Source organism: Pseudonaja textilis, chromosome 9 (genome assembly GCF_049901715.1).
Source record: "Pseudonaja textilis isolate UNSWEBS1 chromosome 9, rPseTex1.2, whole genome shotgun sequence".
Taxonomy (NCBI): Eukaryota; Metazoa; Chordata; class Lepidosauria; order Squamata; family Elapidae; genus Pseudonaja; species Pseudonaja textilis.
In genome coordinates, this window is record NC_141998.1 from 993,098 (window position 1) to 1,015,305 (window position 22,208).

At 49.0% G+C, this 22,208-nt stretch overlaps 1 protein-coding gene and 1 long non-coding RNA gene across 3 annotated transcripts in view; one reads left to right on the forward strand and one right to left on the reverse strand.

Annotated features, from left to right (window-relative positions):
* Positions 1–4,130, reverse strand: part of LOC148125002 (uncharacterized) — a 42,883-nt gene extending 38,753 nt beyond the window's left edge. The window contains exon 1 of the long non-coding RNA XR_015744599.1: positions 4,077–4,130. This is a non-coding gene — a long non-coding RNA (uncharacterized LOC148125002). The remainder of the gene's footprint in view (positions 1–4,076) is intronic.
* The window catches only part of GFPT1 (glutamine--fructose-6-phosphate transaminase 1), a 33,855-nt gene extending 13,395 nt beyond the window's left edge, over positions 1–20,460 (forward strand). Inside the window, exons 7-20 of one of the 2 annotated variants that reach the window (XM_087938625.1) lie at positions 259–320; positions 1,211–1,290; positions 2,660–2,713; positions 5,853–5,958; positions 7,599–7,762; positions 8,501–8,596; positions 9,017–9,114; positions 10,444–10,564; positions 11,303–11,460; positions 12,521–12,635; positions 12,875–13,002; positions 14,064–14,231; positions 15,311–15,472; positions 16,743–20,460. In XM_087938625.1, the coding sequence (XP_087794751.1) occupies positions 259–320; positions 1,211–1,290; positions 2,660–2,713; positions 5,853–5,958; positions 7,599–7,762; positions 8,501–8,596; positions 9,017–9,114; positions 10,444–10,564; positions 11,303–11,460; positions 12,521–12,635; positions 12,875–13,002; positions 14,064–14,231; positions 15,311–15,472; positions 16,743–16,787 (1,557 nt within the window). In that variant the 3' untranslated portion in view covers positions 16,788–20,460. The remainder of the gene's footprint in view (positions 1–258; positions 321–1,210; positions 1,291–2,659; positions 2,714–5,852; positions 5,959–7,598; positions 7,763–8,500; positions 8,597–9,016; positions 9,115–10,443; positions 10,565–11,302; positions 11,461–12,520; positions 12,636–12,874; positions 13,003–14,063; positions 14,232–15,310; positions 15,473–16,742) is intronic. The other variant, XM_087938626.1, reaches the window with a different exon arrangement.
* The last annotated feature ends 1,748 nt before the right edge of the window (positions 20,461–22,208 follow it).

The following is a 22,208-nucleotide window of genomic DNA, read 5'->3' on the forward strand; positions in this document are numbered from 1 at the left end:
ACTTTATGTTTTTTTAAAAAAGAATGTAACATGTTTCTGTGTGTATCTGTGCTTGTTTAGAAAGGAGCCAAGTGTAATAAGTTTTTACCACCTATTTATTTTTTCTTACAGTAACTTTTTTTAAAATCAGAAAGGGGTCTGATCGTTCCTCTTCAGTGCATTGGAATGGGTGTGTGTGTGTGTGTGTGTGTGCGTGCGTGTGCGTGAACATGCCCAGAAGAACTGCCAGGTCTGATTTTCTTTCCTGTCCCAACACAGGAGGGGGCTTTCGCTCTGGTGTTCAAAAGTGTTCATTATCCTGGCCAGGCAGTTGGCACAAGGTGAGTGCCAGTCAGCCTGTCATTTCTGTCTCCCACCGGTTGGCACAGAGTTGATAAGATTCAGCCCTGGCCAGTTGAGCCTGCAATGCTATAACCAGGGCTAACTCACTGCACCTCTGTCTGGTTTGCCAATTGCACCGGGGTAGATAGGACAGCACTCCAGAGGGCGAACGTCATTGCCCAGAGGACCATGGGTTGCCCTCTCCCCTCTTTGGAAGCGCTTTAGAGCTCCCGCTGCCTCAAGAAAGTTCAAAACGTCCTCAAAGATCCATCTCATCCTGGGCACCCTTTTTTTTGAACTATTATCATCTGGCAGACGGTGTGGGACAATTAAAAACAAAGACAAATAGGCCGAAAAACAGCTTCTATCCCAGGGCAGGAACTCTATTGAATTCTACTGTATAGTGGAATATATATACTGTATATTAATGCAATATCGCAATAGCAATAAGACTTACTATACCGCTTCACATTGTTTGATAGCCCTCTCTAAGCAGTTTACAGAGTCAGCCTCTTGCCCCCAACAATCTGGGTCCTCATTTTACCAACCTCAGAAGGACGGAAGGCTGAGTCAACCTTGAGCCCGGTGAGATTCGAACTGCCAAGTTGCAGGCAGCCAACAGTCAGCAGCAGGAGCCTGCAGTACTGCCCTCTCACCACTGCGCCACCGAGGCTCTCAGGGGTTTTCAATTCAGTTGCACAGACCGTGAAGGATATGTGTGTTTTATTTGTATAGTTATAACATACACTGAAGAGGGCATTTAATATAGTCGTCCGAGGTGCAGTGACAATAAAGTAAACCAACTGAGTAGGTTGCTCAGGAGTAAACGATGAGTAAGTCTCCCCAATGGCGGCTGCTGCTCATCTCAACCTCTTGTTTTCCTTTCCAGAAGGGGGAGCCCGCTACTCATCGGAGTTCGGAGCGAGCACAAGCTTTCCACCGACCATATTCCAATCTTGTACCGGACAGGTAAATCGCCCCAAGCCGAGGCTCTGATTTTTCATGTTATGCCTTCGTAGCTTCCCATCTCAACGCTGTGTGAAAAGCCTTCCCAACTAGCCTAGTGGGACATCGGGGGATGGTAAAAAGTCAGGGCAGAATTGATTTCCCGTCTTAAACTTGGGAAGCGAGGATGGACTGACGATCTGGGAGTCTGCCTTGAGAGTTCATCCTGAAAGAAACTTGATGGGTGCAGCCCTAAGGGTAATTGCCTGAGGGCCCCGATGCCCTCCTGCCTTCTCAGCAACAGCTGGGAGAGCACTTTAGTTTTTTTTTCCCAGTACTAAAAACGGGGGGATATATGGATCCTTTCACTGGGCACACTTCAATAGGCAGACTGGTGGGCATTGGGTAGCATTTTGGGGAGGAGGATTTGACTGCAAAAGGCCGATTGGTGTTTCATGTTCTCTTTTTTGGAGATTGTCAAAACGCAAGAATTCATCCTCGATTAAATCAGGGTCTCCAACTTTGGTGACTTTAAGCGCGGTGGACTTCAAGTCCCATAATTCCCCAGCCAGCTTTAAGCCTGGAGGACTTCAAGTCCCAGAATTCCCCAGCCAGCTTTAATCTGGAGGACTTCAAGTCCCAGAATTCCCCAGCCAGCTTTAATCCTGAAGGACTTCAAGTCCCAGAATTCCCCAGCCAGCTTTAAGCCTGGAGGACTTCAACTCCAGAATTCCCCAGCCAGCTTTAATCCTGGAGGACTTCAAGTCCCAGAATTCCCCAGCCAGCTTTAAGCCTGGAGGACTTCAAGTCCCAGAATTCCCCAGCCAGCTTTAATCCTGGAGGACTTCAAGTCCCAGAATTCCCCAGCCAGCTTTAAGCCTGGAGGACTTCAACTCCCAGAATTCCCCAGCCAGCCATAATTCCCCAGCCAGCTTTAAGCCTGGAGGACTTCAACTCCCATAATTCCCCAGCCAGCCATAATTCCCCAGGCAGCTTTAAGCCTGGAGGACTTCAGCTCCCAGAATTCCCTAGCCAGCTTTGCTGGCTAGGGAATTCTGGGAGCTGAAGTCCTCCAGGCTTAAAGCTACCAAGGTTGGAGACCCCTATTCTGCTTCCTCCTGAAGCCCATGGTTTATTGATTCGTTCTGTGCCATCGAGTCATTTCCGACTCTTAGCAAACCACGCGTGGACCAATTTTCTCCGTGACGTTTTCTGTCCCCACCTCGGTTCCAATGGTGTCCCCAGAGCCCCTGTAGCTGAGTGCCTCCCCCTTCTTTAGAGAGCTTTGAAATAATGCCGGATAACTAGAGCCCGGTCATTTTATGCCTTGTCTACCTGGACGACTCTCGATGCCTTTTTTTTCTGAAGTTGCTTTTTCGTGTCGCCCTTTCAGCCACGCAATCTGTAGATCATTCATTTGATGGCCTGCCCCAAAAACTGGAAGAAGGTGCTTTAAAAACTTACCAGCATCTCCGAGAATAAATCAAAACACGTACAACCTTTTTAATTCGTGGTTTACTGCTTTCCACCCGAGGGTGGTGGGTGGGAACAGGCCCTGCCCTGCACCTTCGAATTTGGACTTTTTTTTTTTTTCTTTCCCCCAGAATAGGGACAGGTGTGTGGTTATTTTCCTTACTGTTGCTTTGTGGAAAGCAGGAGGGACCCCCTATTAAAGAGGTTTCGTGTGTAGGAGAAAATTTGCATGCCGTTCTTGGGATGGGTGTTTCTTTTTTTTCCACACTTCTTCCCAAATTCCTTTTTGGTCCTCCTTTGCCCCGTTTCTCATTTCCTTCCTGTCTCCTGATATTTTGTTACCGATACCCAAATGTGAGGATGCTGGGTCTCCTCCCCCCCACTCACCCCCCCCCGGGCCCTGATTTCATCGTTTAAAAAAAAGGGGAAGATATCCACATGGGAGCTGGGTTTGATCCGGATTGTATGAACGCATTTGGGACGTTCTCTGTAAACTCTCGGCTGGCTAGTTGTGATCCAAACGGAAAAGTTTCAGCAGTTTTGGTGGAAATTCATTGAGGCAAATGGTCAAAGATATCCTGTCTTTTAAGGAACAACAGCAGCTTCCATTTTTAAAAAAATCAAATTTAAATTTTTTTTAAAAAAAATCATTGGTTTCCTCAAATATTTAGATAGTTTCTCTGATTTCGGCAGGCTGTATCACTATCAAGAGGGATAACCCAAGACAGCCAGTTGAGTTTCTCCTTTAAGCCCTCCCTGGAGAAGGGCAGGCCCCTTATCTTCCCCCTCCCCTCCCCTCCTGCCCCCCCCGCCCCCCGCCCCAAGAATGTCAGGCAATCTGAGAGCAGGCTGTTCACCTGTCATTCAGGGTACCCCCAAAAGACAGGCCCTCCAGACAGGGTAGTACACGCATTACATGCGTGAATATGCTTGCCATAATCTTCCAAGTGCTTTGTTGCAGAGCCTTTGAATACCCACAAGTGCAACAACATTCATTCTGTAATAATTGTAATAATAACAATAATAACACCAACAATAACAACACCAACAATAATAACAATAACAACAATAACACCACCACCACCAACAACAACAATAATAATAACAATAACACCCTGATTCTACAAAATAACACCCTACTTGGAAGAGCTTATATCCTCCGACTCTACCTTAACAGCTCCTAGGTCCTTGGTTAGGACTTGAACTGTTGAGCTATCAACCAGCCCCAAAGGCTGTGAATCTCACCAAAGATTTAATAATAATAATAATAGTAGTAGTAGTAGTAGTAGTAGTAGTAGTAGTAGTAGTAATGTCTACTGGGATTGGCCTAGAGCAACTTGGCACCTTTAAGACTTGTGGACTTCAACTCCCAGAATTCTCCAGCCAGCATAGCATAGAGAATTCTGGGAGTTGAAGTCCACAGGTCTTAAAGGTGCCAAGTTTGGGGTCCCCTGGCCTAGTGTGCGTTATTTCTGTCCCTCTTAACATGATCGATCCATTCTGTCCCATCTTCTCTAGCGATCCGAAAAGGCAACTGGACTCTCTCGGTTTTGTTCTTTGAAAACGTTTCACTTCTCATCCAAGAAGCTTCTTTAGTTCCTCAGGACAAAACGGAAGAAGCTTCTCGGATGGGAAGCGAAATGTTTCCAAAGGAAGCCCAGTTTGCCTTTTGGAAGCACCAGGACCTGGGTGGTTGAGAATCTCTCTAGCAATTGGCCTCTGTGGGCAATTCCCGTCAGACATGGGCCTTTCCCGATCCCCCCTGAACGAAATTCCCACCTGAGATCCCTGGAGGATCTGCTGCTGTTGTTTTTGGGCTGGCATGGATAACTGGCCCTTTGCTTCTCCTTTTCTTTCTTTTTTTAAAGTCTCCTGTGAGAAGCTCTTTCGATTCAGCTCGGCTGACAAGCCTGACTGTGATTAAGATGCTTAAGACTGTGGTGTCTCAACCCACGGAGCAATCCTTTCGATGGGATCATCTCCGTGGGGGAAGCGGGGGATTTTGGAAAAGTCAAAATGGTTTCTGTCACCGGGGGATCAAAGCCATGAACTTCGATGGTGCCAATTGCAGCCTCTGCACTGACCTTTTTTGATGCCCCCTCACTCTATTTCAGGGGTCCCCAAACTTGGCCACTTTAAGACTTGTGGATTTCAACTCTCAGAATTCTCCAGCTAGCTATGGTGGAGGAAAATACTGCCAGCATCCTTCTTGGATATGATACAGGAATTAAACTTGTCAGATCAGTGGAGGAGATTAAACCCTGAAAACTGAATATACTTTTTGTTTGGATCCATATCAGTCATGGTCCTGATTAGACACGGTATGGATGACTGTAGGAATAGGAAACAAGCTAGAAACAGTAGAAATTATGACAACTGTATAAGCAGACCATAACCCCCTAAAGATAATTTGGAAAGGAAGGAAAAAAACAAGGAGAAGATGGACATTGAACTCCCAAATTGTAAAAGAAAAAGAATAGGTGTTAAAAATTTAAAAAGTCACGGAACTATTCTTTAAGGAAAATGCAAATCAACAAACATCACTGCAGGTACTATGGGACACAACTGAAGCATATTTAAGGGGAATAACGATAGCTTATACGGCAAAAAGAAATAAGAAAAAACAACAGCAACAAACTAGGTTACAGGAGGAGATTAAAAAGTTAGCTTACAAAGAACACCACAAGATGCGGAAGTAAAGGGGAAAATGGTCTTAGCCAAACCTAAATTAAATGTGATAGATCGGGACGAAAGGCCAAAGGACCTGACAATGGCAAAACAATTTCTTTGAATATGCCAACAAACCAGGGAGAGGGTTAGCCTGTAAATTAAAATTTGAAGTCCACAACTCGTAAAGTGGCCAAGTTTGGAGACCTCTGCTCTAGTTCGTCACTTCCTAACCGGAGCAAGCTGGGCATTGATGGAGCCGCCTCCTACGCACGCTCTTCTTTGGATGGGTTGAGGAGGGGGCTGCCTTTCCATCTCTCTTCCCCGTTGAAGGGCGGGCTTCCTGACTCGGAGGGCCGAGCGCTGCAGCCACGGGTGTCCGTGCAGGGCGCGCTCTGGGGCTGCACCGCCAACGTCTTGATGACGCGCTCTCTACGGTGTTGCAGGCAAGGACAAGAAGGGCACCTGCAGCCTCTCCCGCATGGACAGCACCACCTGCCTCTTTCCCGTGGAGGAGAAAGCCGTGGAGTACTACTTCGCCTCGGATGCCAGGTGGGCGGCAGGTGTGGAGGGCGCCAGAGAGGTTTCCCAAAGGAGGGACCGGTGCCCTTGAGCGTGGCACGCTGGGTTGAACCCTCACTTCCCGGAGGGAGGCTACGGCGCCAGCCGTGAAAGAGATCCTGTAGCCTTTCCAAAGACATCTAGCTAGGGGTGGGGCCGCTGGGGGCTCGCAGGGGTTCAGGAGAGCCCCCCTAGCTGAGATTCTGCGCAGTTCGGAGCAACCCCCGAAATCCCACTCCTGGCTGGCCCCGCCCACCCCTCCCTCCCCCTCCCCGGAGGGTCCCCACGTGGCCCATTTTGGATGCAGGGCAAAAAATGGGCCTCCCAGAAGTTTGGGAAGGCTGGAAATGGGCCCAGAGAGCCTCCGGAGCCTGGGGAGGCTGTTTTTGCCCTCCCGGAGGCTCGAGGAAAGCCTCGGGAGTCCGGGAAGGACAAAATGCCCCCCCCCGGGCATGGTGCAGGAGGCAATTAGGCCACACCCACCATGGCCACGCCCACCCAGCAGCCAGAGAACCCATTGCTGAAGTTTTTACCCCTGCATCGAGCCATTGACCTGTGACCACAACTGAACCCAAAATCTTTGTTCCCAATCAAGATGGTTGTTAGGTGAATTTTGGCCCCCTTTAAGACCTTTCTCGCCATTGTAGTTGTTAAGTTGGTAACGCCGTTCTTAAGTGAGTCTGGCTTCCCCATATGGAGTTTGCATTAGGTAACATTGCACTGAATTCCTTGGAGAGGCAGAATAAGTAGAAAACGCAGCTGTCGGAAAGTCCCTTTCAGTAAAATAACCAAGTTTAGGTGAACGTCAAAGTCTTTATCATCGATGGTTCTCCTTCATAACTCACCCTTCTTTTCATTCACGGGAATTTAAGTGAAACGTTTGAGTATCCCTTTACTTTGGTAGGCAAGCTTGATATAAGGAGTAGAAATAACGGTATAAGTTCTCTAGATCTCCCTTGGTTTTGGCATCATTTTTTAGGGGCGGGAGGGATCCTCTTTTTCCTCCTCACATGGGTGTCCCATTCTAAATCTGTTTATGGCAGGGCCCCCCCACCTGGGCCACTTTAAGACTTGTGGACTTCAACTCCCAGAATTCCTCCTCCAGTCAGGTTAGCTCAGGGAGTTGAAGTCCACAAGTCTTAAAGTGACCAAGTTTGAAGACCCTTGTGATAGATGATATAGATAGATGATATAGATAGATATAGATAGATAGATAGATAGATAGATAGATAGATAGATAGATAGATAGATAGATAGATATGAAGAGGGGGAGAAGGAGAGAGAGGGAGAGAGAGAGGATAAGTGATAGATAAGGGGTCTTCAAACTTGACAGCTTTAAAACTTACGGACTTCAACTCCTAGAATAATTCCTCCATGTTAGCTCAGGAATTCTGGGAGTTGAAGTCCACAAGTCTTAAATTTGCCAAGTTTGAAGACCCTTGATCAAGAACATAGAGCAATAGGAGTGGAAGTGTTCTTGGAGGTCTTCTAGTTCAGAGGTCTCCAGCAAAGCTGGCTGAGGAATTCTGGGAGTTGAAGTCCACAAGTCTTAAAGTGGCACAATGTTGGAGACCTCTGGTTTATGGGTTCCTTCAAGCGATGTTAAGCCATCCTCCCCCATTTTCTCGCAGCGCTGTGATTGAACACACCAACAGGGTGATTTTTCTGGAAGATGATGACGTGGCAGCTGTGGTCGAGGGCCGCCTCTCCATACATCGGATCAAGAGAACTGCTGGAGATCATCCTGGCCGGGCGGTTCAGACCCTCCAGATGGAACTGCAACAGATCATGAAGGGTACGGATTGAGGGTTGGCACTTTTCAAACGTTTTGCTTGCCAGGCTGCTTCTGAGGTGTTCACAGTCCCTTCCAGGTGTAACTCCACCATCTTGTTCTTCTGTGGCCTGTTGGCTAGATGATCCTTAGAAGGTCCCTTCCAGGTGTAACTCCACCATCTTGTTCTTCTGTGGCCTGTTGGCTAGATGATCCTTAGAAGGTCCCTCCAGGTGTAACTCCACCATCTTGTTCTTCTGTGGCCTGTTGGCTAGATGATCCTTAGAAGGTCCCTTCCAGGTGTAACTCCACCATCTTGTTCTTCTGTGGCCTGTTGGCTAGATGATCCTTAGAAGGTCCCTTCCAGGTGTAACTCCACCATCTTGTTCTTCTGTGGCCTGTTGGCTAGATGATCCTTAGAAGGTCCCTCCAGGTGTAACTCCACCATCTTGTTCTTCTGTGGCCTGTTGGCTAGATGATCCTTAGAAGGTCCCTCCAGGTGTAACTCCACCATCTTGTTCTTCTGTGGCCTGTTGGCTAGATGATCCTTAGTAGGTCCCTCCAGGTGCGCTCAGACAGGATACAATTTGCCCTATGATGTAGACCTGTTCAACATGATCATGTGCATTTTCAGAAGAGTAAAATGGGTTTTTACTATTGTGTTATTACGGATGTAGACTTGGGTTGAGGGACGGTCTCCTTGTCCAAAATGAGAAGGTCAAGGTTGCCTCTATTCATTGAACTTCCTTTTGTTTTTCCAAGGCAACTTCAGTTCGTTCATGCAGAAGGAAATATTTGAGCAGCCAGAATCTGTCGTGAACACCATGAGAGGGAGAGTCAACTTCGATGACTACACAGGTAAAGGCTTCAGAATTGTCTTCTGCTAAAGAAAATCAAGACTTTTTAAAACACAAAACTCTTGTCTCTCCAAATGTGGTTTAAGTGGATAGGTTTCATTCACAGGGGAGATCCGTAGGTGCTCTTCTAACACTGGACGATGACAGTAAACTCAGTTTCTCTTCTTCCACTGCGGTGGATCTCGGCTAACAAACTTGCTATGGGCCAGCTTGTCCCACGATCAAAACCTCTGGTTATTTTGCTCCCTGGAGGTTGCTTTGACAGGCCGTGGAGTTCTCTTTGGGGCGAGGGGTGGAGCGCCACTGAGCCTCCTTTCGTAAGAGTTGCTAAAGAAATCCTGCGGGATCCTTTTGCCCTGGAGCCGTTCTGCTTTTCTGTGGGCCGTTTTCACCAAGACTTTTGCCTTGTTCTTTGCCGCAGTGAACCTCGGGGGCTTGAAAGACCATATCAAGGAGATCCAGCGATGCCGGCGTTTGATCCTAATCGCTTGTGGGACAAGCTACCACGCAGGCGTCGCTGTGAGTAGCTGAACTCAAAGTAGCGTTGCAAAGTGTTCGAAAGTTCAGCAAGGCCCTGCAGCAGGGAAATGTCGGTCCTGCTCTTGGGACTTGCAGCTTTTTCTCGATGGTGCACTCTATGTGTGTGTGTGTGTGTGCAAAAAATCAAAACGACACAACCATGTAGCTGAAGCCTTGGGTCCTTTTTACGTCCATCGCTAGTGCTGGTGTTTCACTCGTGCCAGGCGTCTAATTTGGAGGCTTTGAACAGTTGGACTCCTGGAATTATTGATACAGGAAGAGCTAGTCCTGCCCCTGTCGGAGTCTGAATCCGAGGAGGTAGACGAACAGCTGACACAGGGAGTGAGTGTGGATCTGTTGGCTGTGGAGGAAACTGGGGAAGGGCAAAGTCCAGCTGGGCAGAGCAGGAGAGAGGTAGAAGAAGAGAGAGGGAGTTCAGAAGAAGATCCAGGCCCAGACCCTTTTCATCCTAGGGCATGCAGGGAGGAACGGAGAAGGGAGCAACGTGGGTTGCGTGGCTCACGGGGGAGGAAAAGGCCCTGATTCCCTTTAGCCACAGCTGGGAAGACAGTTGATAAGAAAGGCAGGCTGCATGAGGCAAATTGCTGGGAACAAACACGAGCTTATCTTGTGTTGACTTTGGTTATCTGTAAATTCCTAGCATTCTCCCAACTGGAATTAACTGCCATTCCTTCAGGTCTGGAATTCCTTCTCTTGCCCTGCTGGACTAATTATCTCATCTTGCCTTGATTGGACTTATAGTTTTTGTTGACCACATTTTGGACTTGATTCTCTGCAGCCAAAGGCTGTTCCTGGGAGAGTTTTTCTCGAGCCCAGAAGGTAACCAGGACATTGGAGGCAAAGTTGGAGCTAATAAAGCGACTCCTACTGATCACCTGACTGTGTTGCCTTTGTGCCACGCCCCTTTGGGTCATCACAGAGCTTCTGTGAGATCGTTAATTTACCAGCCTGTGGGTGGAATAAATGATACTCAACATAAACGTGTACTGAAATGGGCCTGCAGCTTTTGAGTGATGCTTTTGAGTGGTGCAGTGGTTAGAGTGCAATATTGCAGGCTACTTCTGCTGACTGCCAGCAGTTCAGCAGTTTGACCAGCCAAAGGTTGACTCAGCCTTCTATCCTTCCGAGGTGGGTAAAACGAGGACCCAGATTGTTGGGGGCAAGAGGCTGGCTCCGTAAACCCCTTAGAGAGGGCTGAAAAGCGCTGTGAAGCAGTATATGAGTTGAAGTGCTGTTGCTACTTTCGTTTTACGCTCTGTTCCTTCCTCTCCCTCCCTCTTTCTCCCCCTCCCTGCATCACTCGCCCAGACTCGCCAAGTACTGGAAGAACTGACGGAGCTGCCCGTCATGGTGGAGCTGGCCAGTGACTTCTTGGACAGAAATACTCCCGTCTTCCGCGATGATGTCTGCTTCTTCATCAGCCAGTCAGGTGGGATGGCCAAGGGAGGCCTCTGGGATCAGCTGACAAAAGAATGCAAAGTTTGCCCGGTGTTTTAGCAACTCTCCTACCTTGTAGACCAGAGCAGGGAAGAGGTAGAACAAGGGAGAGGGAGTTCAGAGGAAGACCCAGGCCCACCCCCTCTTCATCCTAGAATAAGCAGGGAAGAACGGAGAAGGGAGCAACATGACTTACAGGGGAGGAAAGGGCCCTGATTCTCTTTTCCCTGGGAAAAGAGTTTAAAGGAGAGGCAGCAGAGAGCTGCGTTTGCCGGGAACAAACGTCAGTTTATCTTGTGTTGACTGCGGTTATCTGTATTCCTGGCATCCTCCCAACTGGGTTGATTTACTGCCGTGTTATTCCCCTTCTGGAGCTCCTTACCTTGCCCTGCCGGATTAATAGCCAGGACCTTGGAGGCAAAGTTTGGAGCTAATAAAGGGATTCCTACTTATTATCTGGCTGTGTTGACTTTGTGCCACGCCCCTTTGGGTCATCCCAACGTGCCAGAGAAATGTCCCTGGGCATTTCTTCCCAACTATTGAAGGAAAGAGACAAGTCCAGGTTCATTCGCAGGGTGAGACCCTGTGGCTTTGGAGAGCCGTGCTTAATTTGTCTGTGTCTGAGCTGTGTCCCATGTTCATAAGGAAGGTAGGAATAAGGCCCCTGCTCTGACAGATCTCCAGGTAAGTGCGCCTTCTTGACTGACCAGGTCCGTCTCTCTCTCGGCAGGGGAGACGGCCGACACCTTGATGGCCCTTCGGTACTGCAAGGAAAGGGGAGCCCTCACGGTGGGCATCACCAACACCGTCGGGAGCTCCATTTCACGGGAGACGGACTGTGGGGTGCATATCAACGCAGGGCCAGAGATCGGGGTGGCCAGCACAAAGGTGAGGAGCTCAGAGGCGCAGGTTGGTGTGAAGGTGTGGCAGCTTATCAGGTCTTCACTCTGGAGTGCCCCTGCTGGCTGCACCTGGGCCCTCCTGCTTTCCTTAAGGCCGGGAGTTGCGGTCCCAGGAATTAACCTCTGCTTGCATTCTGGAAAAGCCTCCGTTTTATGTATAGTCCGAAAAGGCAGGACAGGTAAGGATAGGATAGGATTAGGATAGGATTAGGATAGGATAGGATAGGATAAGATAGGATTAGGATTAGGATTAGGATAGGATAGGATAGGATAGGATAGGAGCCAGGATAGGAGCCAGGATAGGAGCTAGAATAGAATAGAATAGAATAGAATAGAATAGAATAGAATAGAATAGAATAGAATAGAATTCAATTCTTTTATTGGCCAAGTGTGATTGGACACACAAGGAATTTCCCTTGGTGCAAATGCTGTCAGTGTACACATAAAAGAAAAGATACATTTGTCAAGAGTCAAGAATCATCAGGTACAACACTTAACAATAGTCGTAGGGTACAATAAGCAGTCAAATCGTACCAGGAAACAGTCGATATAAATCGTAAGGATACAAGCGACAAAGTTACAGTCATACAGTCACAAGTGGGAGGGGATGGGCCATAAGGAGGGATGAGAAGTTTAATAGTAACATATAGTGCAGACTTTGTAAATAGTTGGACAGTGTTGAGGGAATTGTTTTTTTAGCAGAGGGATGGCATTCGGGGGAAAAACCCTCCTTGTGTCTAGTTGTTCTGGTGTGCAGGGCTCTATAGCGTCGTTCTGAGGTTAGGAGTTGAAACAATTTATGTCCGGGGTGTGAGGGATAAGGCATTAACATCAAATCACAACTTTTTGGTTTTTTCAAAATAATATGAACAGCCGTTTCTATAAAAAAATCTTCCCAATACGGTCGCTCCGTTCCCGATGACGGAGAGGTGGAGCAGACGGCTGCCCCTCTCAGGCGCTTCCCCTTTAAGCGTGTCCTGCATCGGCCTCGAGGGATTCATGGCCTTGGCTTTGACGGGGTGCCTTTTGTCTCCCCTCTTCTCTAGGCCTACACGAGCCAGTTTGTCTCCCTCGTAATGTTTGCGCTCATGATGTGCGACGACAGAATTTCTATGCAAGAACGGCGGAAAGAAATCATGCGAGGCCTCAAGTTGTTGCCAGGTAAGCACCACCGGGGCCAACAGTGTCCATTTTGAATGTTCCGATTTTATTCCTCTCGAGTCTCCCTTCTCACTTGGGAGCCACCCAGAGTCCCAACCGCGCGAGATGCCACCTGCATTTTAAATAAATAAATAAACGCAGAAAGATGGGGTCCCTTCCAGCCGGCTTACCCGAGGCCTCCGAACTCTCCTCCGCCGGGCTGAGTTGGAAGCCTTGCCGCCTCTCCTTGCGTTCGATAGGCTCGATCAAGGAAGTGCTGAGCATGGACGACGAGATCCAGAAGCTGGCCACTGAGCTCTACCAACAGAAGTCCGTCCTCATTATGGGGAGGGGGTATCACTACGCGACCTGCCTGGAAGGCGCCCTGGTGAGCATCCTCTTGAACCCGCAGCCGCCACACCAGTTGGGGAGGGAAACGCTCCTCGTCCCTTGGGGGGGCGAGTACAGTGGGTGAAAAGAGAAGCCTGCCAAACGCCGTCATTCCTAACCGTAGGGGGACCAAAGACAGAATGTGGGCAGGCAGAAGATCTAAACCTTGGGCCACTTCAAGATGCGTGGACTTCAACTCCCAGAATTCCCCAGCCAGCATTCTGTTCTGTTCTGCCCTATTCTCCTCCTCCTCCTCCTCCTCCTCTCCTCCCTACATTTTCCTTTCCGTTTTTTCCTTTCCTTCTTCTTTTTCTTTCCTTCTTCCTTCCCTTCCTTTCCCTTCTTCCCTTTCCTCTCCTTTCCTTCCCTTCTTTTCCTTTCCTTCTTCCTTTCCTTCCTTCCCTTCCTTCCTTTCCCTTCTTCCCTTTCCTCTTCTTTCCTTCCCTACTTCCTTCCCTTCCCTTCTTTTCCTTTCCTTCTTCCTTTCCTTCCTTCCTTTCCTTTCCTTTCTTTTCCTTTCCCTTCTTCCTTTCTTTTCCTCTCCTTCCCTTCCTTCTTGCTTTCCTTCCCTTCTTCCTTCCCTTCCTTTCCTTTCCTTCTTCCTTTCCTTCCCTTCCCTTCTTTCTTTCCTTCCCTTCTTGCTTTCCTTTCCTCTCCTTCCCTTCCTTCTTGCTTTCCTTCCCTTCTTCCTTCCCTTCCTTTCCTTTCCTTCTTCCTTTTCTTCCCTTCCCTTCTTTCTTCCCTTCCCTTCTTCCTTTCCTTTCCTCTCCTCTCCTCTCCTCTCCTCTCCTCCCCACTCCCACTCCATAGGAGAACCAAGCACAAAGTTGGTCCTGGCCAATCCTACGTGGAAGCCGCCTCTTAAAGGGTCCACAATCGTCTTCCTTCACGCTTTCCCCGTTCCTCAGAAGGGAGCAAGCGGAGGGAAGACGGTTGTTCTTTTTTTCCCAATGAATTCCACGTGGGAGGTTCACCCATGGCCTTCCCCCTGGAGCGATGGGGAGCGGGGGGCACCGTGGGTTCTCGGCCGAGGTTAACGAGGGGCTTCCTCCCCTTTAGAAAATCAAAGAGATCACCTACATGCACTCGGAGGGCATCTTGGCCGGCGAGCTGAAGCACGGGCCCCTCGCCCTGGTGGACAAGCTGATGCCCGTCATTATGATCATCATGCGGGACAACACCTACGCCAAGTGCCAGAACGCGCTGCAGCAGGTCATGGCGCGCCAGGTGAGCCAAGCATCAAACCCCGCCCCCCTTCCAGGGATATTGAAAGACAGGGAATGAGTCCTGCTGACTTCATTTTAGCCCCTCCCAGCTGGGAAGTGACCTGCAAGACTATTAACAAAACAAAGCAGATATTCCCCTCATAAAGGTGTTTCAAAGCAGATATTCCCCTCATAAAGGTGTTTCAAAGCAGATATTCCCCTCATAAAGGTGCTTCAAAGCAGATATTCCCCTCACAAAGGTGCTTCAAAGCAGATATTCCCCTCATAAAGGTGCTTCAAAGCAGATATTCCCCTCACAAAGGTGCTTCAAAGCAGATATTCCCACAAGGTGCTTCAAGCAGATATTCCCCTCATAAAGGTGTTTCAAAGCAGATATTCCCCTCATAAAGGTGTTTCAAAGCAGATATTCCCCTCACAAAGGTGTTTCAGGTGGAGGAGACCCACCTGGGAGCTTCTGGGTGGGTGTCCCCTGGAGATCCTCAGCCATCCTGGTCACGCTTGTCCCAAAGGTGCGTTCTTTTTTTCAAGAGGCACCTGGACTTTCTTGTTTTTCTTGGGAGGCCTTTCGCTTCTCATCCCAAAAGATTCTTCAACTCTGACTGGATGGATAAATGCTTCCATTCCCCTCCCATTCCTCATCCAAGAAGCTGAAGAAGTCATTGGGGAAGCCGGCAGGAAATCGGAAGTTTTTCGCTTAGTGAGGGCGACTGAGATCGTTGGAACTGCCATTGCTAAGTGGCGCAGCCATGTAGTTTTTCAGCTTAACCACAATGTCCCTTCATCCTGGGATTTCTGTTCTCAATTAGCCTAATGAAACAAGCCTCTATAGATGATCTTGAGCCCCTGAGAAAAATGGAGTTGAACCCCCCCAAGTAAAGAATGGTCGAAGAAGCGCTTTCTCCTACTATAACCTAGTTTTCTTCTCGTGAGCAAAGCGTGTGTGCGCAAGGGTGCCTTTGAGAGGGCTGGGCACCAGAAAAGGCAAGATGGCAGGCACAACCATATATTTTGACTTTTTTGAGTCCAACTCTCACGGATGGCCCTTCATGTTTACTTTTTTTTCTTTTTTAATTTCTACAGGGGCGGCCTGTCGTGATTTGTGATAAGGAAGATATCGAGACCATCAAAAATAACAAGCGCACCATCAAAGTTCCCCATTCGGTGGACTGTCTGCAGGGCATCCTGAGTGTGATTCCTTTACAGCTGCTGGCTTTCCATCTGGCCGTTCTCAGAGGCTACGACGTAAGTTACACTCTCCCGAACCCCCAAAGTTTTCTCTTCCCAACTAGCCCCAAAAGTTCAATAACGTGACATCGGGCTTCCCGTGAGAACCACTACAGCACGGGTGTCAAACTCAAGGCCCGTGGGGCTGCCCTAGAAAGAGAGAAGGACCAGCCCATGGCGCCTCGGCCCTCCCGAGCTCCGTTTCCACTGGCAGAGGGTTGCAGGGAGCCTCTTCTGACCTCGGCTTCGCCAAGAAGCACTAAGCCGACTCTTTGTCCCAGCAAAACCCCTTTTATTAAACGAAGGTGAATTTCTTGCATTCACCTTCAGCCAAAGGCCTGGCCAACAGTCTTCCAAGGGTGTCATTAGGAGCACAGACCTTACCTAGCCTGGGGAGCTGCCAAGTAAAGGTTTCCAAACATGATGCTGACAAGGAAGGACTCAGCACAGAGTCTCCGAGATGCACAGACAGATCTCCACACTGCTGCAACGAATGAACAAATTGTTTCCTGGGGCCCCTCCCCTTTTGCTCCTCTTTTAATCCTTACGGGAGGGGCCGTTGGCTGCCCACCTGTGGCTTTACTCCCGCATCGACCCTTAGTTTGTACTTGTTCCCTTCTTCTGGCAGCTCTGTGCATGCGCAGGCTGGGAACTGGCTCCAGCTGCTCCCCTGCCTCACTGCTGTCCGAGCCCGAAGGTAACTAATGACTGCCAGACTGCCCTGGCCCCATCTCTGCCTCTGACGCAGAGCCCTCATCCAAGCCTTCCTTAGTCTCCAGGACTGGCCCAGGTTCCTCCCCAACCTTCTTACTACAGTCCGACTCTGCTGCCAACTCCAGTAGCCACCGGCGGGCCATAACAAGGCCGTCCCAGCCGAAAACGGAGTTTGGGAACCTATTTCCACTGGTAGAGGGTTGCAGGAGGCCGTCCCAGCTGAAAACGGAGCTTGGGAGCCCATTTTCGCTGGCAGTGCGCTCTGGCTACCACAGGCACCCCTGGCACGAGTGGCCTTGAACTGGCCATGCCCCACCCACCCACCCCCGAAACACCACCCTGATGCGGCCCTCAATGAAACCCGAGTTTGATACCCCTGCACTACACCTTTCCAGCTCACTTCAGGCTACGATGTTAGCGGGGTTAAGTGGCCCCAGCAAATTCCTGGGGATGTGAGAACAGGTATTCGTGACTTGTGAGCTAAGCCTGTGTTGAGGAACCATCAAACATCCTTAATTCCTGCCATGACAAAGATTTTAACAGGTTGTGTATATATCCTTTTTCCTTCTTCCAGGTTGACTTTCCAAGAAACTTGGCCAAATCTGTCACGGTTGAATGAGGTGCTCGCCCAAGGTTGACACAAGGGATTTCCCCTCCCCCCTCCTCCTTCACTTCTGGTACTGAAAAACGCTGATTTTAAAAACATTTCTCCCGTGACCAATTCTTACTTCCGATGTAGAAAAACCTTTATACTGTAATTGTTGCGTTTGTGATAGTTAGGAGCTGAATCCACAAAGCTCCTGGTTAGCATGAATCAGTGGCAGCGAAGTCAAGAGTCCTGGGTTTTTTCTCCTTTTTTAAAAAAAACAAAACTTGTTTATTGTAAAAATCCTCATCAGCTATATAAAATTGCATCATTTCCTAGTTATCTCTAGAACGTTCAAGAGTGTTGAGCTCGTGCAGGGATATGGAAATGAAATTGCACACGAGAGAGAGAGACGGGCTCAAAAATCTCTCCTATCTCATCAGTGCTCCATTGGGAGAGTCTGGGTGGACCCTTTGTTTGGTTCCAAGGTTTCTGTTGGCCAGTGCATTCCTCCCCACCCCCCCAGTTAGTCCACATTCGTGCAGCCTGTGCATCCCAGACATTGGTTCTGTGAGTTTACTCTTTCCCTCCCACTCGTGGCGGGTGGATCGTCTATCTGTCCTCGGTCGGACAGACCTGCGTTTTGGAGTTTGGTGTCACACCCTCAACCCTTTCACAAGGGGGTCAAAATACCTCTCTACCCCCTCCTCCCCAGTCCCTAAGCAGGGGCTTGCATAGCTGGTCCTTCTCAGCTGAAGGCGCTGTGCCAGCCTTTTAACGGGAGTCCAGTCAAACGACTGTCGGTTGACTTAACCTTGGCGTGTTTAAGCGAGGAGCGGAGAATTCCCTTTTCTCCAAGTAAGGTAAAAATCTCGGTTTTTCAAGGGATTTGTTTTTCAGGGCATCAAAGAGAAACGCCAGCCTGGGCAGCCCTTGATCAGGGAAGGCATCTGGTGGGTTCCAGGGGCAAAAGTGGGCTTGGAGAAGGTCTCTTCCAGTGAATCGGGATCACCAGGGATGAAGAAGGGAGTTGAATCTTCCACCTTGGATATATTTTCAGTCTGCTCTGAGTAGCGTTCCTATCCCTGATTAAAAACAAGAGGGGGAAACGCTGGCAGGTTTTGAATTGGAGGGCGAGGCTTCCGTAAAATGCCTGGTGCGTTTTTGTACTTCAAGGCCGCTCCGTGGTTCCCCAGTTATCAGAAATGGACAGAATCCCTTTCAATCCGAATAGATTTGCTCCGAACAATCTTTTAAATCGGCCCAGCCCTTCTGTGCTTCTGGATATGATGCTGATACTTCCGCAGTGGGCAAGAGAGCCAAAATGATTCTAAAATCATTTTTCGATTTTAGATTTAGTGGAGGGAGGAATGCTACAGGGTGTGTGTGTGTGTGGACTGATAGATCACCTGGTGTGCTGGAGGGGAAGGAAGGAAGGAAGGAAGGAGGGAGGGAGGGAGGGAGGGAGGAGAGAAGAAGGGGGAAGAAAGGAAGAGAGAAAGAGAAGGAAGGGACGGAGAAAGGATGGAAGGAAGGGATAGGAAGATGGATGGATGGATGGAAGAAAGCAAAGCAAAGGAGGGAGGAATACAACAGGGAGGGAGAGGACCAAAGATAAATAGATGCCTCAGGAAGCATCGTATAGCTGTGAAATGTAGAGAGGATGAAAACGTAATAAAAATCCAGAGTGACCAGAATTTGCCACCCTTCAACTTCCTTCTCATCAGACATCAGCGCTAAAAAGGGCTTTTCATTGATGTACTTCTAGAATGGAGAAAAGGCAAATGGCCCAGAAACTCAAAAGAAATTTAAATTGTGTCAGAATATAAAGGTAAGCTGAATCTAAGCCTGTTCTCGGCACCTTTTGGTTGGCTAAGAAAATATCCTAATAGGGCAAGGCTCTCCAACCTTAAGCAAGTTTAAGGCTTGTGGACTTCAACTCCCAGAATCCCTGAGCTAACATGACTGGAGGGGGGATTCTGGGAGCTGAAGTCCACAAGTCTTAAAGCTGTCCAGTTTGAAGGCCCCTGGAATAGTGGTGACACATCCTTCCTTCCTCACTGTGCACTTGGGGGTGGGGTGGGTGGATGACCAGCAGCATCCATGCGTCGGAAGCTAATTTAAGGACCGCTTACTAAGTGTAGAGTAGTCTACTACGGCACGCAGATTCATCCTAAAAGGATGCTTTCCGCTTGTGAAAGAAAGGGTAGTTTGCAGTAAACACTGGAAAGTTCAGAAAATTTTATTATTAAAACGAAGTTCCTTGGCCAATGTTGCTACTTGTGTATTGTCCAGATGCTTGGTGTCCGTCCTTCCCTGGGGGCCGCTGGGTTCCCATCTGAGCTGCCTGTAACATAGTCAAAACTTCGTCTCTGCTACTCTCTTAAGTCTGCCAGGGGAGCCCCTGGCAGGGAGAATGCGCTGAACAGGAACAAATAGGCCACAGCTGTTGGGGCCTATTTCTCCATTGGAAGCCAGATGACAGACAAGGCCAGGAGGGAGAGGCCAAGCCGTAAGGGGAAAGCTCTAGAACCGTGATGATGAACCTATGGCACGCATGCCACAGCTGGCACGCAGAACCATTTGTGTGGGCACGCGATCCCCAGGCAGTGCACATGCATGCACCTCTCCCAGCTGATTTGGGGGGCCATTTGAGGCCATTTTCGCCCACCCGGAGTCTTGAGGGAATCCTCTGCAGCCTTGGGAGGCTGAAAAACGGGTCCATTTTTCGGCCTTCCGCGGCTGCAGAGGCTTCCCTTGATCCTCCAGGAGGGCGAAAAGGGCCTCCCCTGAGCTCCAGAGGCCCTCCGGAGGCTGAAAATGGACACTTCCGGTATTTCCAGAAGGCCCGTTTTTCGGCCTTCCAAGGCTACAGAGGCTTCCCAGGAGGGCGAAAACAGCCTCAAACGGGCCGAAAATCAGCTGGGAGGTATGCATAGATGCACAATGCAGGTAGGGGGGCAAGAGGGGGGCATTGCATTGTGGGTGCTATCGCCACCCCACAACAAAAAGGTTTGCCATCCCTGCTCTAGAAGCAGGGGCCTTCATCCTCAGCCTGAGGAACTCTGGGAGTTGAAGTCCACAAATCTTAAAGTGGCCCAGGTTGGAGGCCCCTGCTTCTACAGAGGTCTTCCTGCCTTCACTTTCTGCAGGAAGCCAAGGCCAACGTTCTCCAGGGCAGCGGTCCCCAACTCCCCCCCCCCTGCCACCCCAGGACCAAGGACTCTGTGGCCCATTGGGAAACAGGCTGCTCAAGTGGCAGGCGAAGCATGTTACGGTTGTGCGAGTGGCGGGCGCTGTTCTCCTGCAGGGGAAGCTCCCAATGTGTGGAAGCGACGGACGTGAGCTTCACGTGCCCAAACATCAGTGCCCACCCTGGAGCTGGTGTGCACAGCTCTCCTCCCCTTCCCGGTCCACAAAGCAGGAGAGGTGGGGTACCACTGCGCCAGGACCACCTGCCCTCGTGTCACGGACTCAATTCAGCACTGGCTTGGGCCTGTATGTGCATGGGTGCGAAAGGGGAGCACACCTGGGCCCTCGTTCCTTTCCTTTTTCCGAATGTAGATACTTCGGCTTGTCTTGGTTGATGGGACCATATAGTGCGTTTCGTGTGTAACTTTTTACCGTTTCGGTGGTTCTCTTGGTGTTTTTTTGTGTTTTTTTTTTGTACCTTGCTCTTTGAATAAAGACCGCTGGCGTAGCCCTGCTTACTTGAGCCTTCTTGACCCGTGGTGCTCCTTGAGGGGCAAGCGGCACCATCAGCGACCCAGATTTGGTCTGAGGTGGGTTTGGGCGAAGCATTGTAAAAAGGTGAAGAGGCCTCCCGTTTCATCCTGACCCCTCACTCTGACATTCCCGGTTGGACTCATTTTAGGAATTCCCTGCCATGAGGCTTCTCGGGGTACATTATTTCGGCAGGGTTTTTCCCCCCACAACTGTTATTGAAGACTCACCCCATTTTTACACATCCAAAAAAAGAGACCAAAGCTGTATTAGAATAGGAATAGGAATAGGGATAGGATAGGATAGGGATAGGGATAGCATAGGGATAGGATAGGATAGGATAGAATAGAATAGGATAGGATAGGATAGGATAGGATAGAGAATAGAATAGGATAGGGATAGGAATAGAATAGAATAGAGAATAGAATAGAGAATAGAATAGAATAGAGAAGAGAATAGAATATAGAATAGGATAGGGATAGGATAGGATAGAATAGAGAATAGAATAGGGATAGGATAGAATAGAATAGAATAGAATAGGGATAGGATAGGATAGGATAGAATTAGAAGAGTTGGAAGGGACCTTGGAGGTCTTCTAGTCCAACCCCTACACCACTTCAGACAAATGGTTATCCAACATCATCTTAAAATCCTCCAGTGTTGGAGCATTCACAACTCCTGAGGCAAAGTTGTTCCACTGATTGATTGTTCTCACTGTCAGGGAGTTTCTCCTTAACTCCAGGTTGCTTCTCTCCTGGATTAGTTTCCCCCCATTGCTTCCTGTCCTGCCTTCAGGTGCTTTGGAGGAGAGCTTGACTGCCTCTTCTTTGGGGCAGCCCCTGGGACATTGGAAGACTGCTATCATGTCTCCCCTAGTCCTTCTTTTCATGCAGACATACATATTCACACTACTGCAGCCACCATCTTCTTCCCAAGCATTTTCTGCAAAAAAAAAAAGTAATATTTTTTTTGCAGATATTTGCAATTTCGGAGAGGCTTCGTATTCCACACAGTCAGCTTTTGAGGAACTCTGCCAGTGGTCAGTCGGCCACCTCCTAAATTGGCCCAGTTGGGCTGAATCTGCAGAACCTCTTAGACAAAACCATGCCTGCCCCGCAATCTTGGCAAAGGTGCCAGGTATTTCCCCAGCTCTTGATGGGCTCTTAATGTGGTCCACCTCTTGGGGAGGGGGCCGGCCTTCAAACACCGTTTGCTGGGCCAGTAGACGCACTCCTCCAACGGAGTTTGGTCTGTGAGCTCTTCAGATGTTCTTAAACAGCTCACGTGGCTGAGGGAGCAGCCTGTGTGGTCCCAACACTTGTGATGTTCAAGACATTCTGGTTGAACATTGGGAAAATCTCCATATGGGCATGACAAGGAACTAACAACTCTGTGTTTGTGTGTGTGTGTGGTTGGGCTGAGGTGGCTGCACAGCTGTTCGCTGGAAAGTCTTTGATATGAATGTGGGATTTATACACCGATCAGTAAGTTAATGCTCTCCATGATCCCTCAAATGTGATATTTTAGAATTAAAACTTTACATATAAACGTCAACTGAGCTTACAGGGCCCGTGAAGCTATTAATTCAGTGGTGTAAATTATTCAGTAGGTTGAGGTTGTATCCACAAATACAAGGACAAATATTTTGCGGGTAGGGGGGAGAGCAGGAAAGGGAGGGAGGGGCTGCTGTATGAGCTCCAAGCCAGCTGCCTCATTCATCACTTCCTTTTC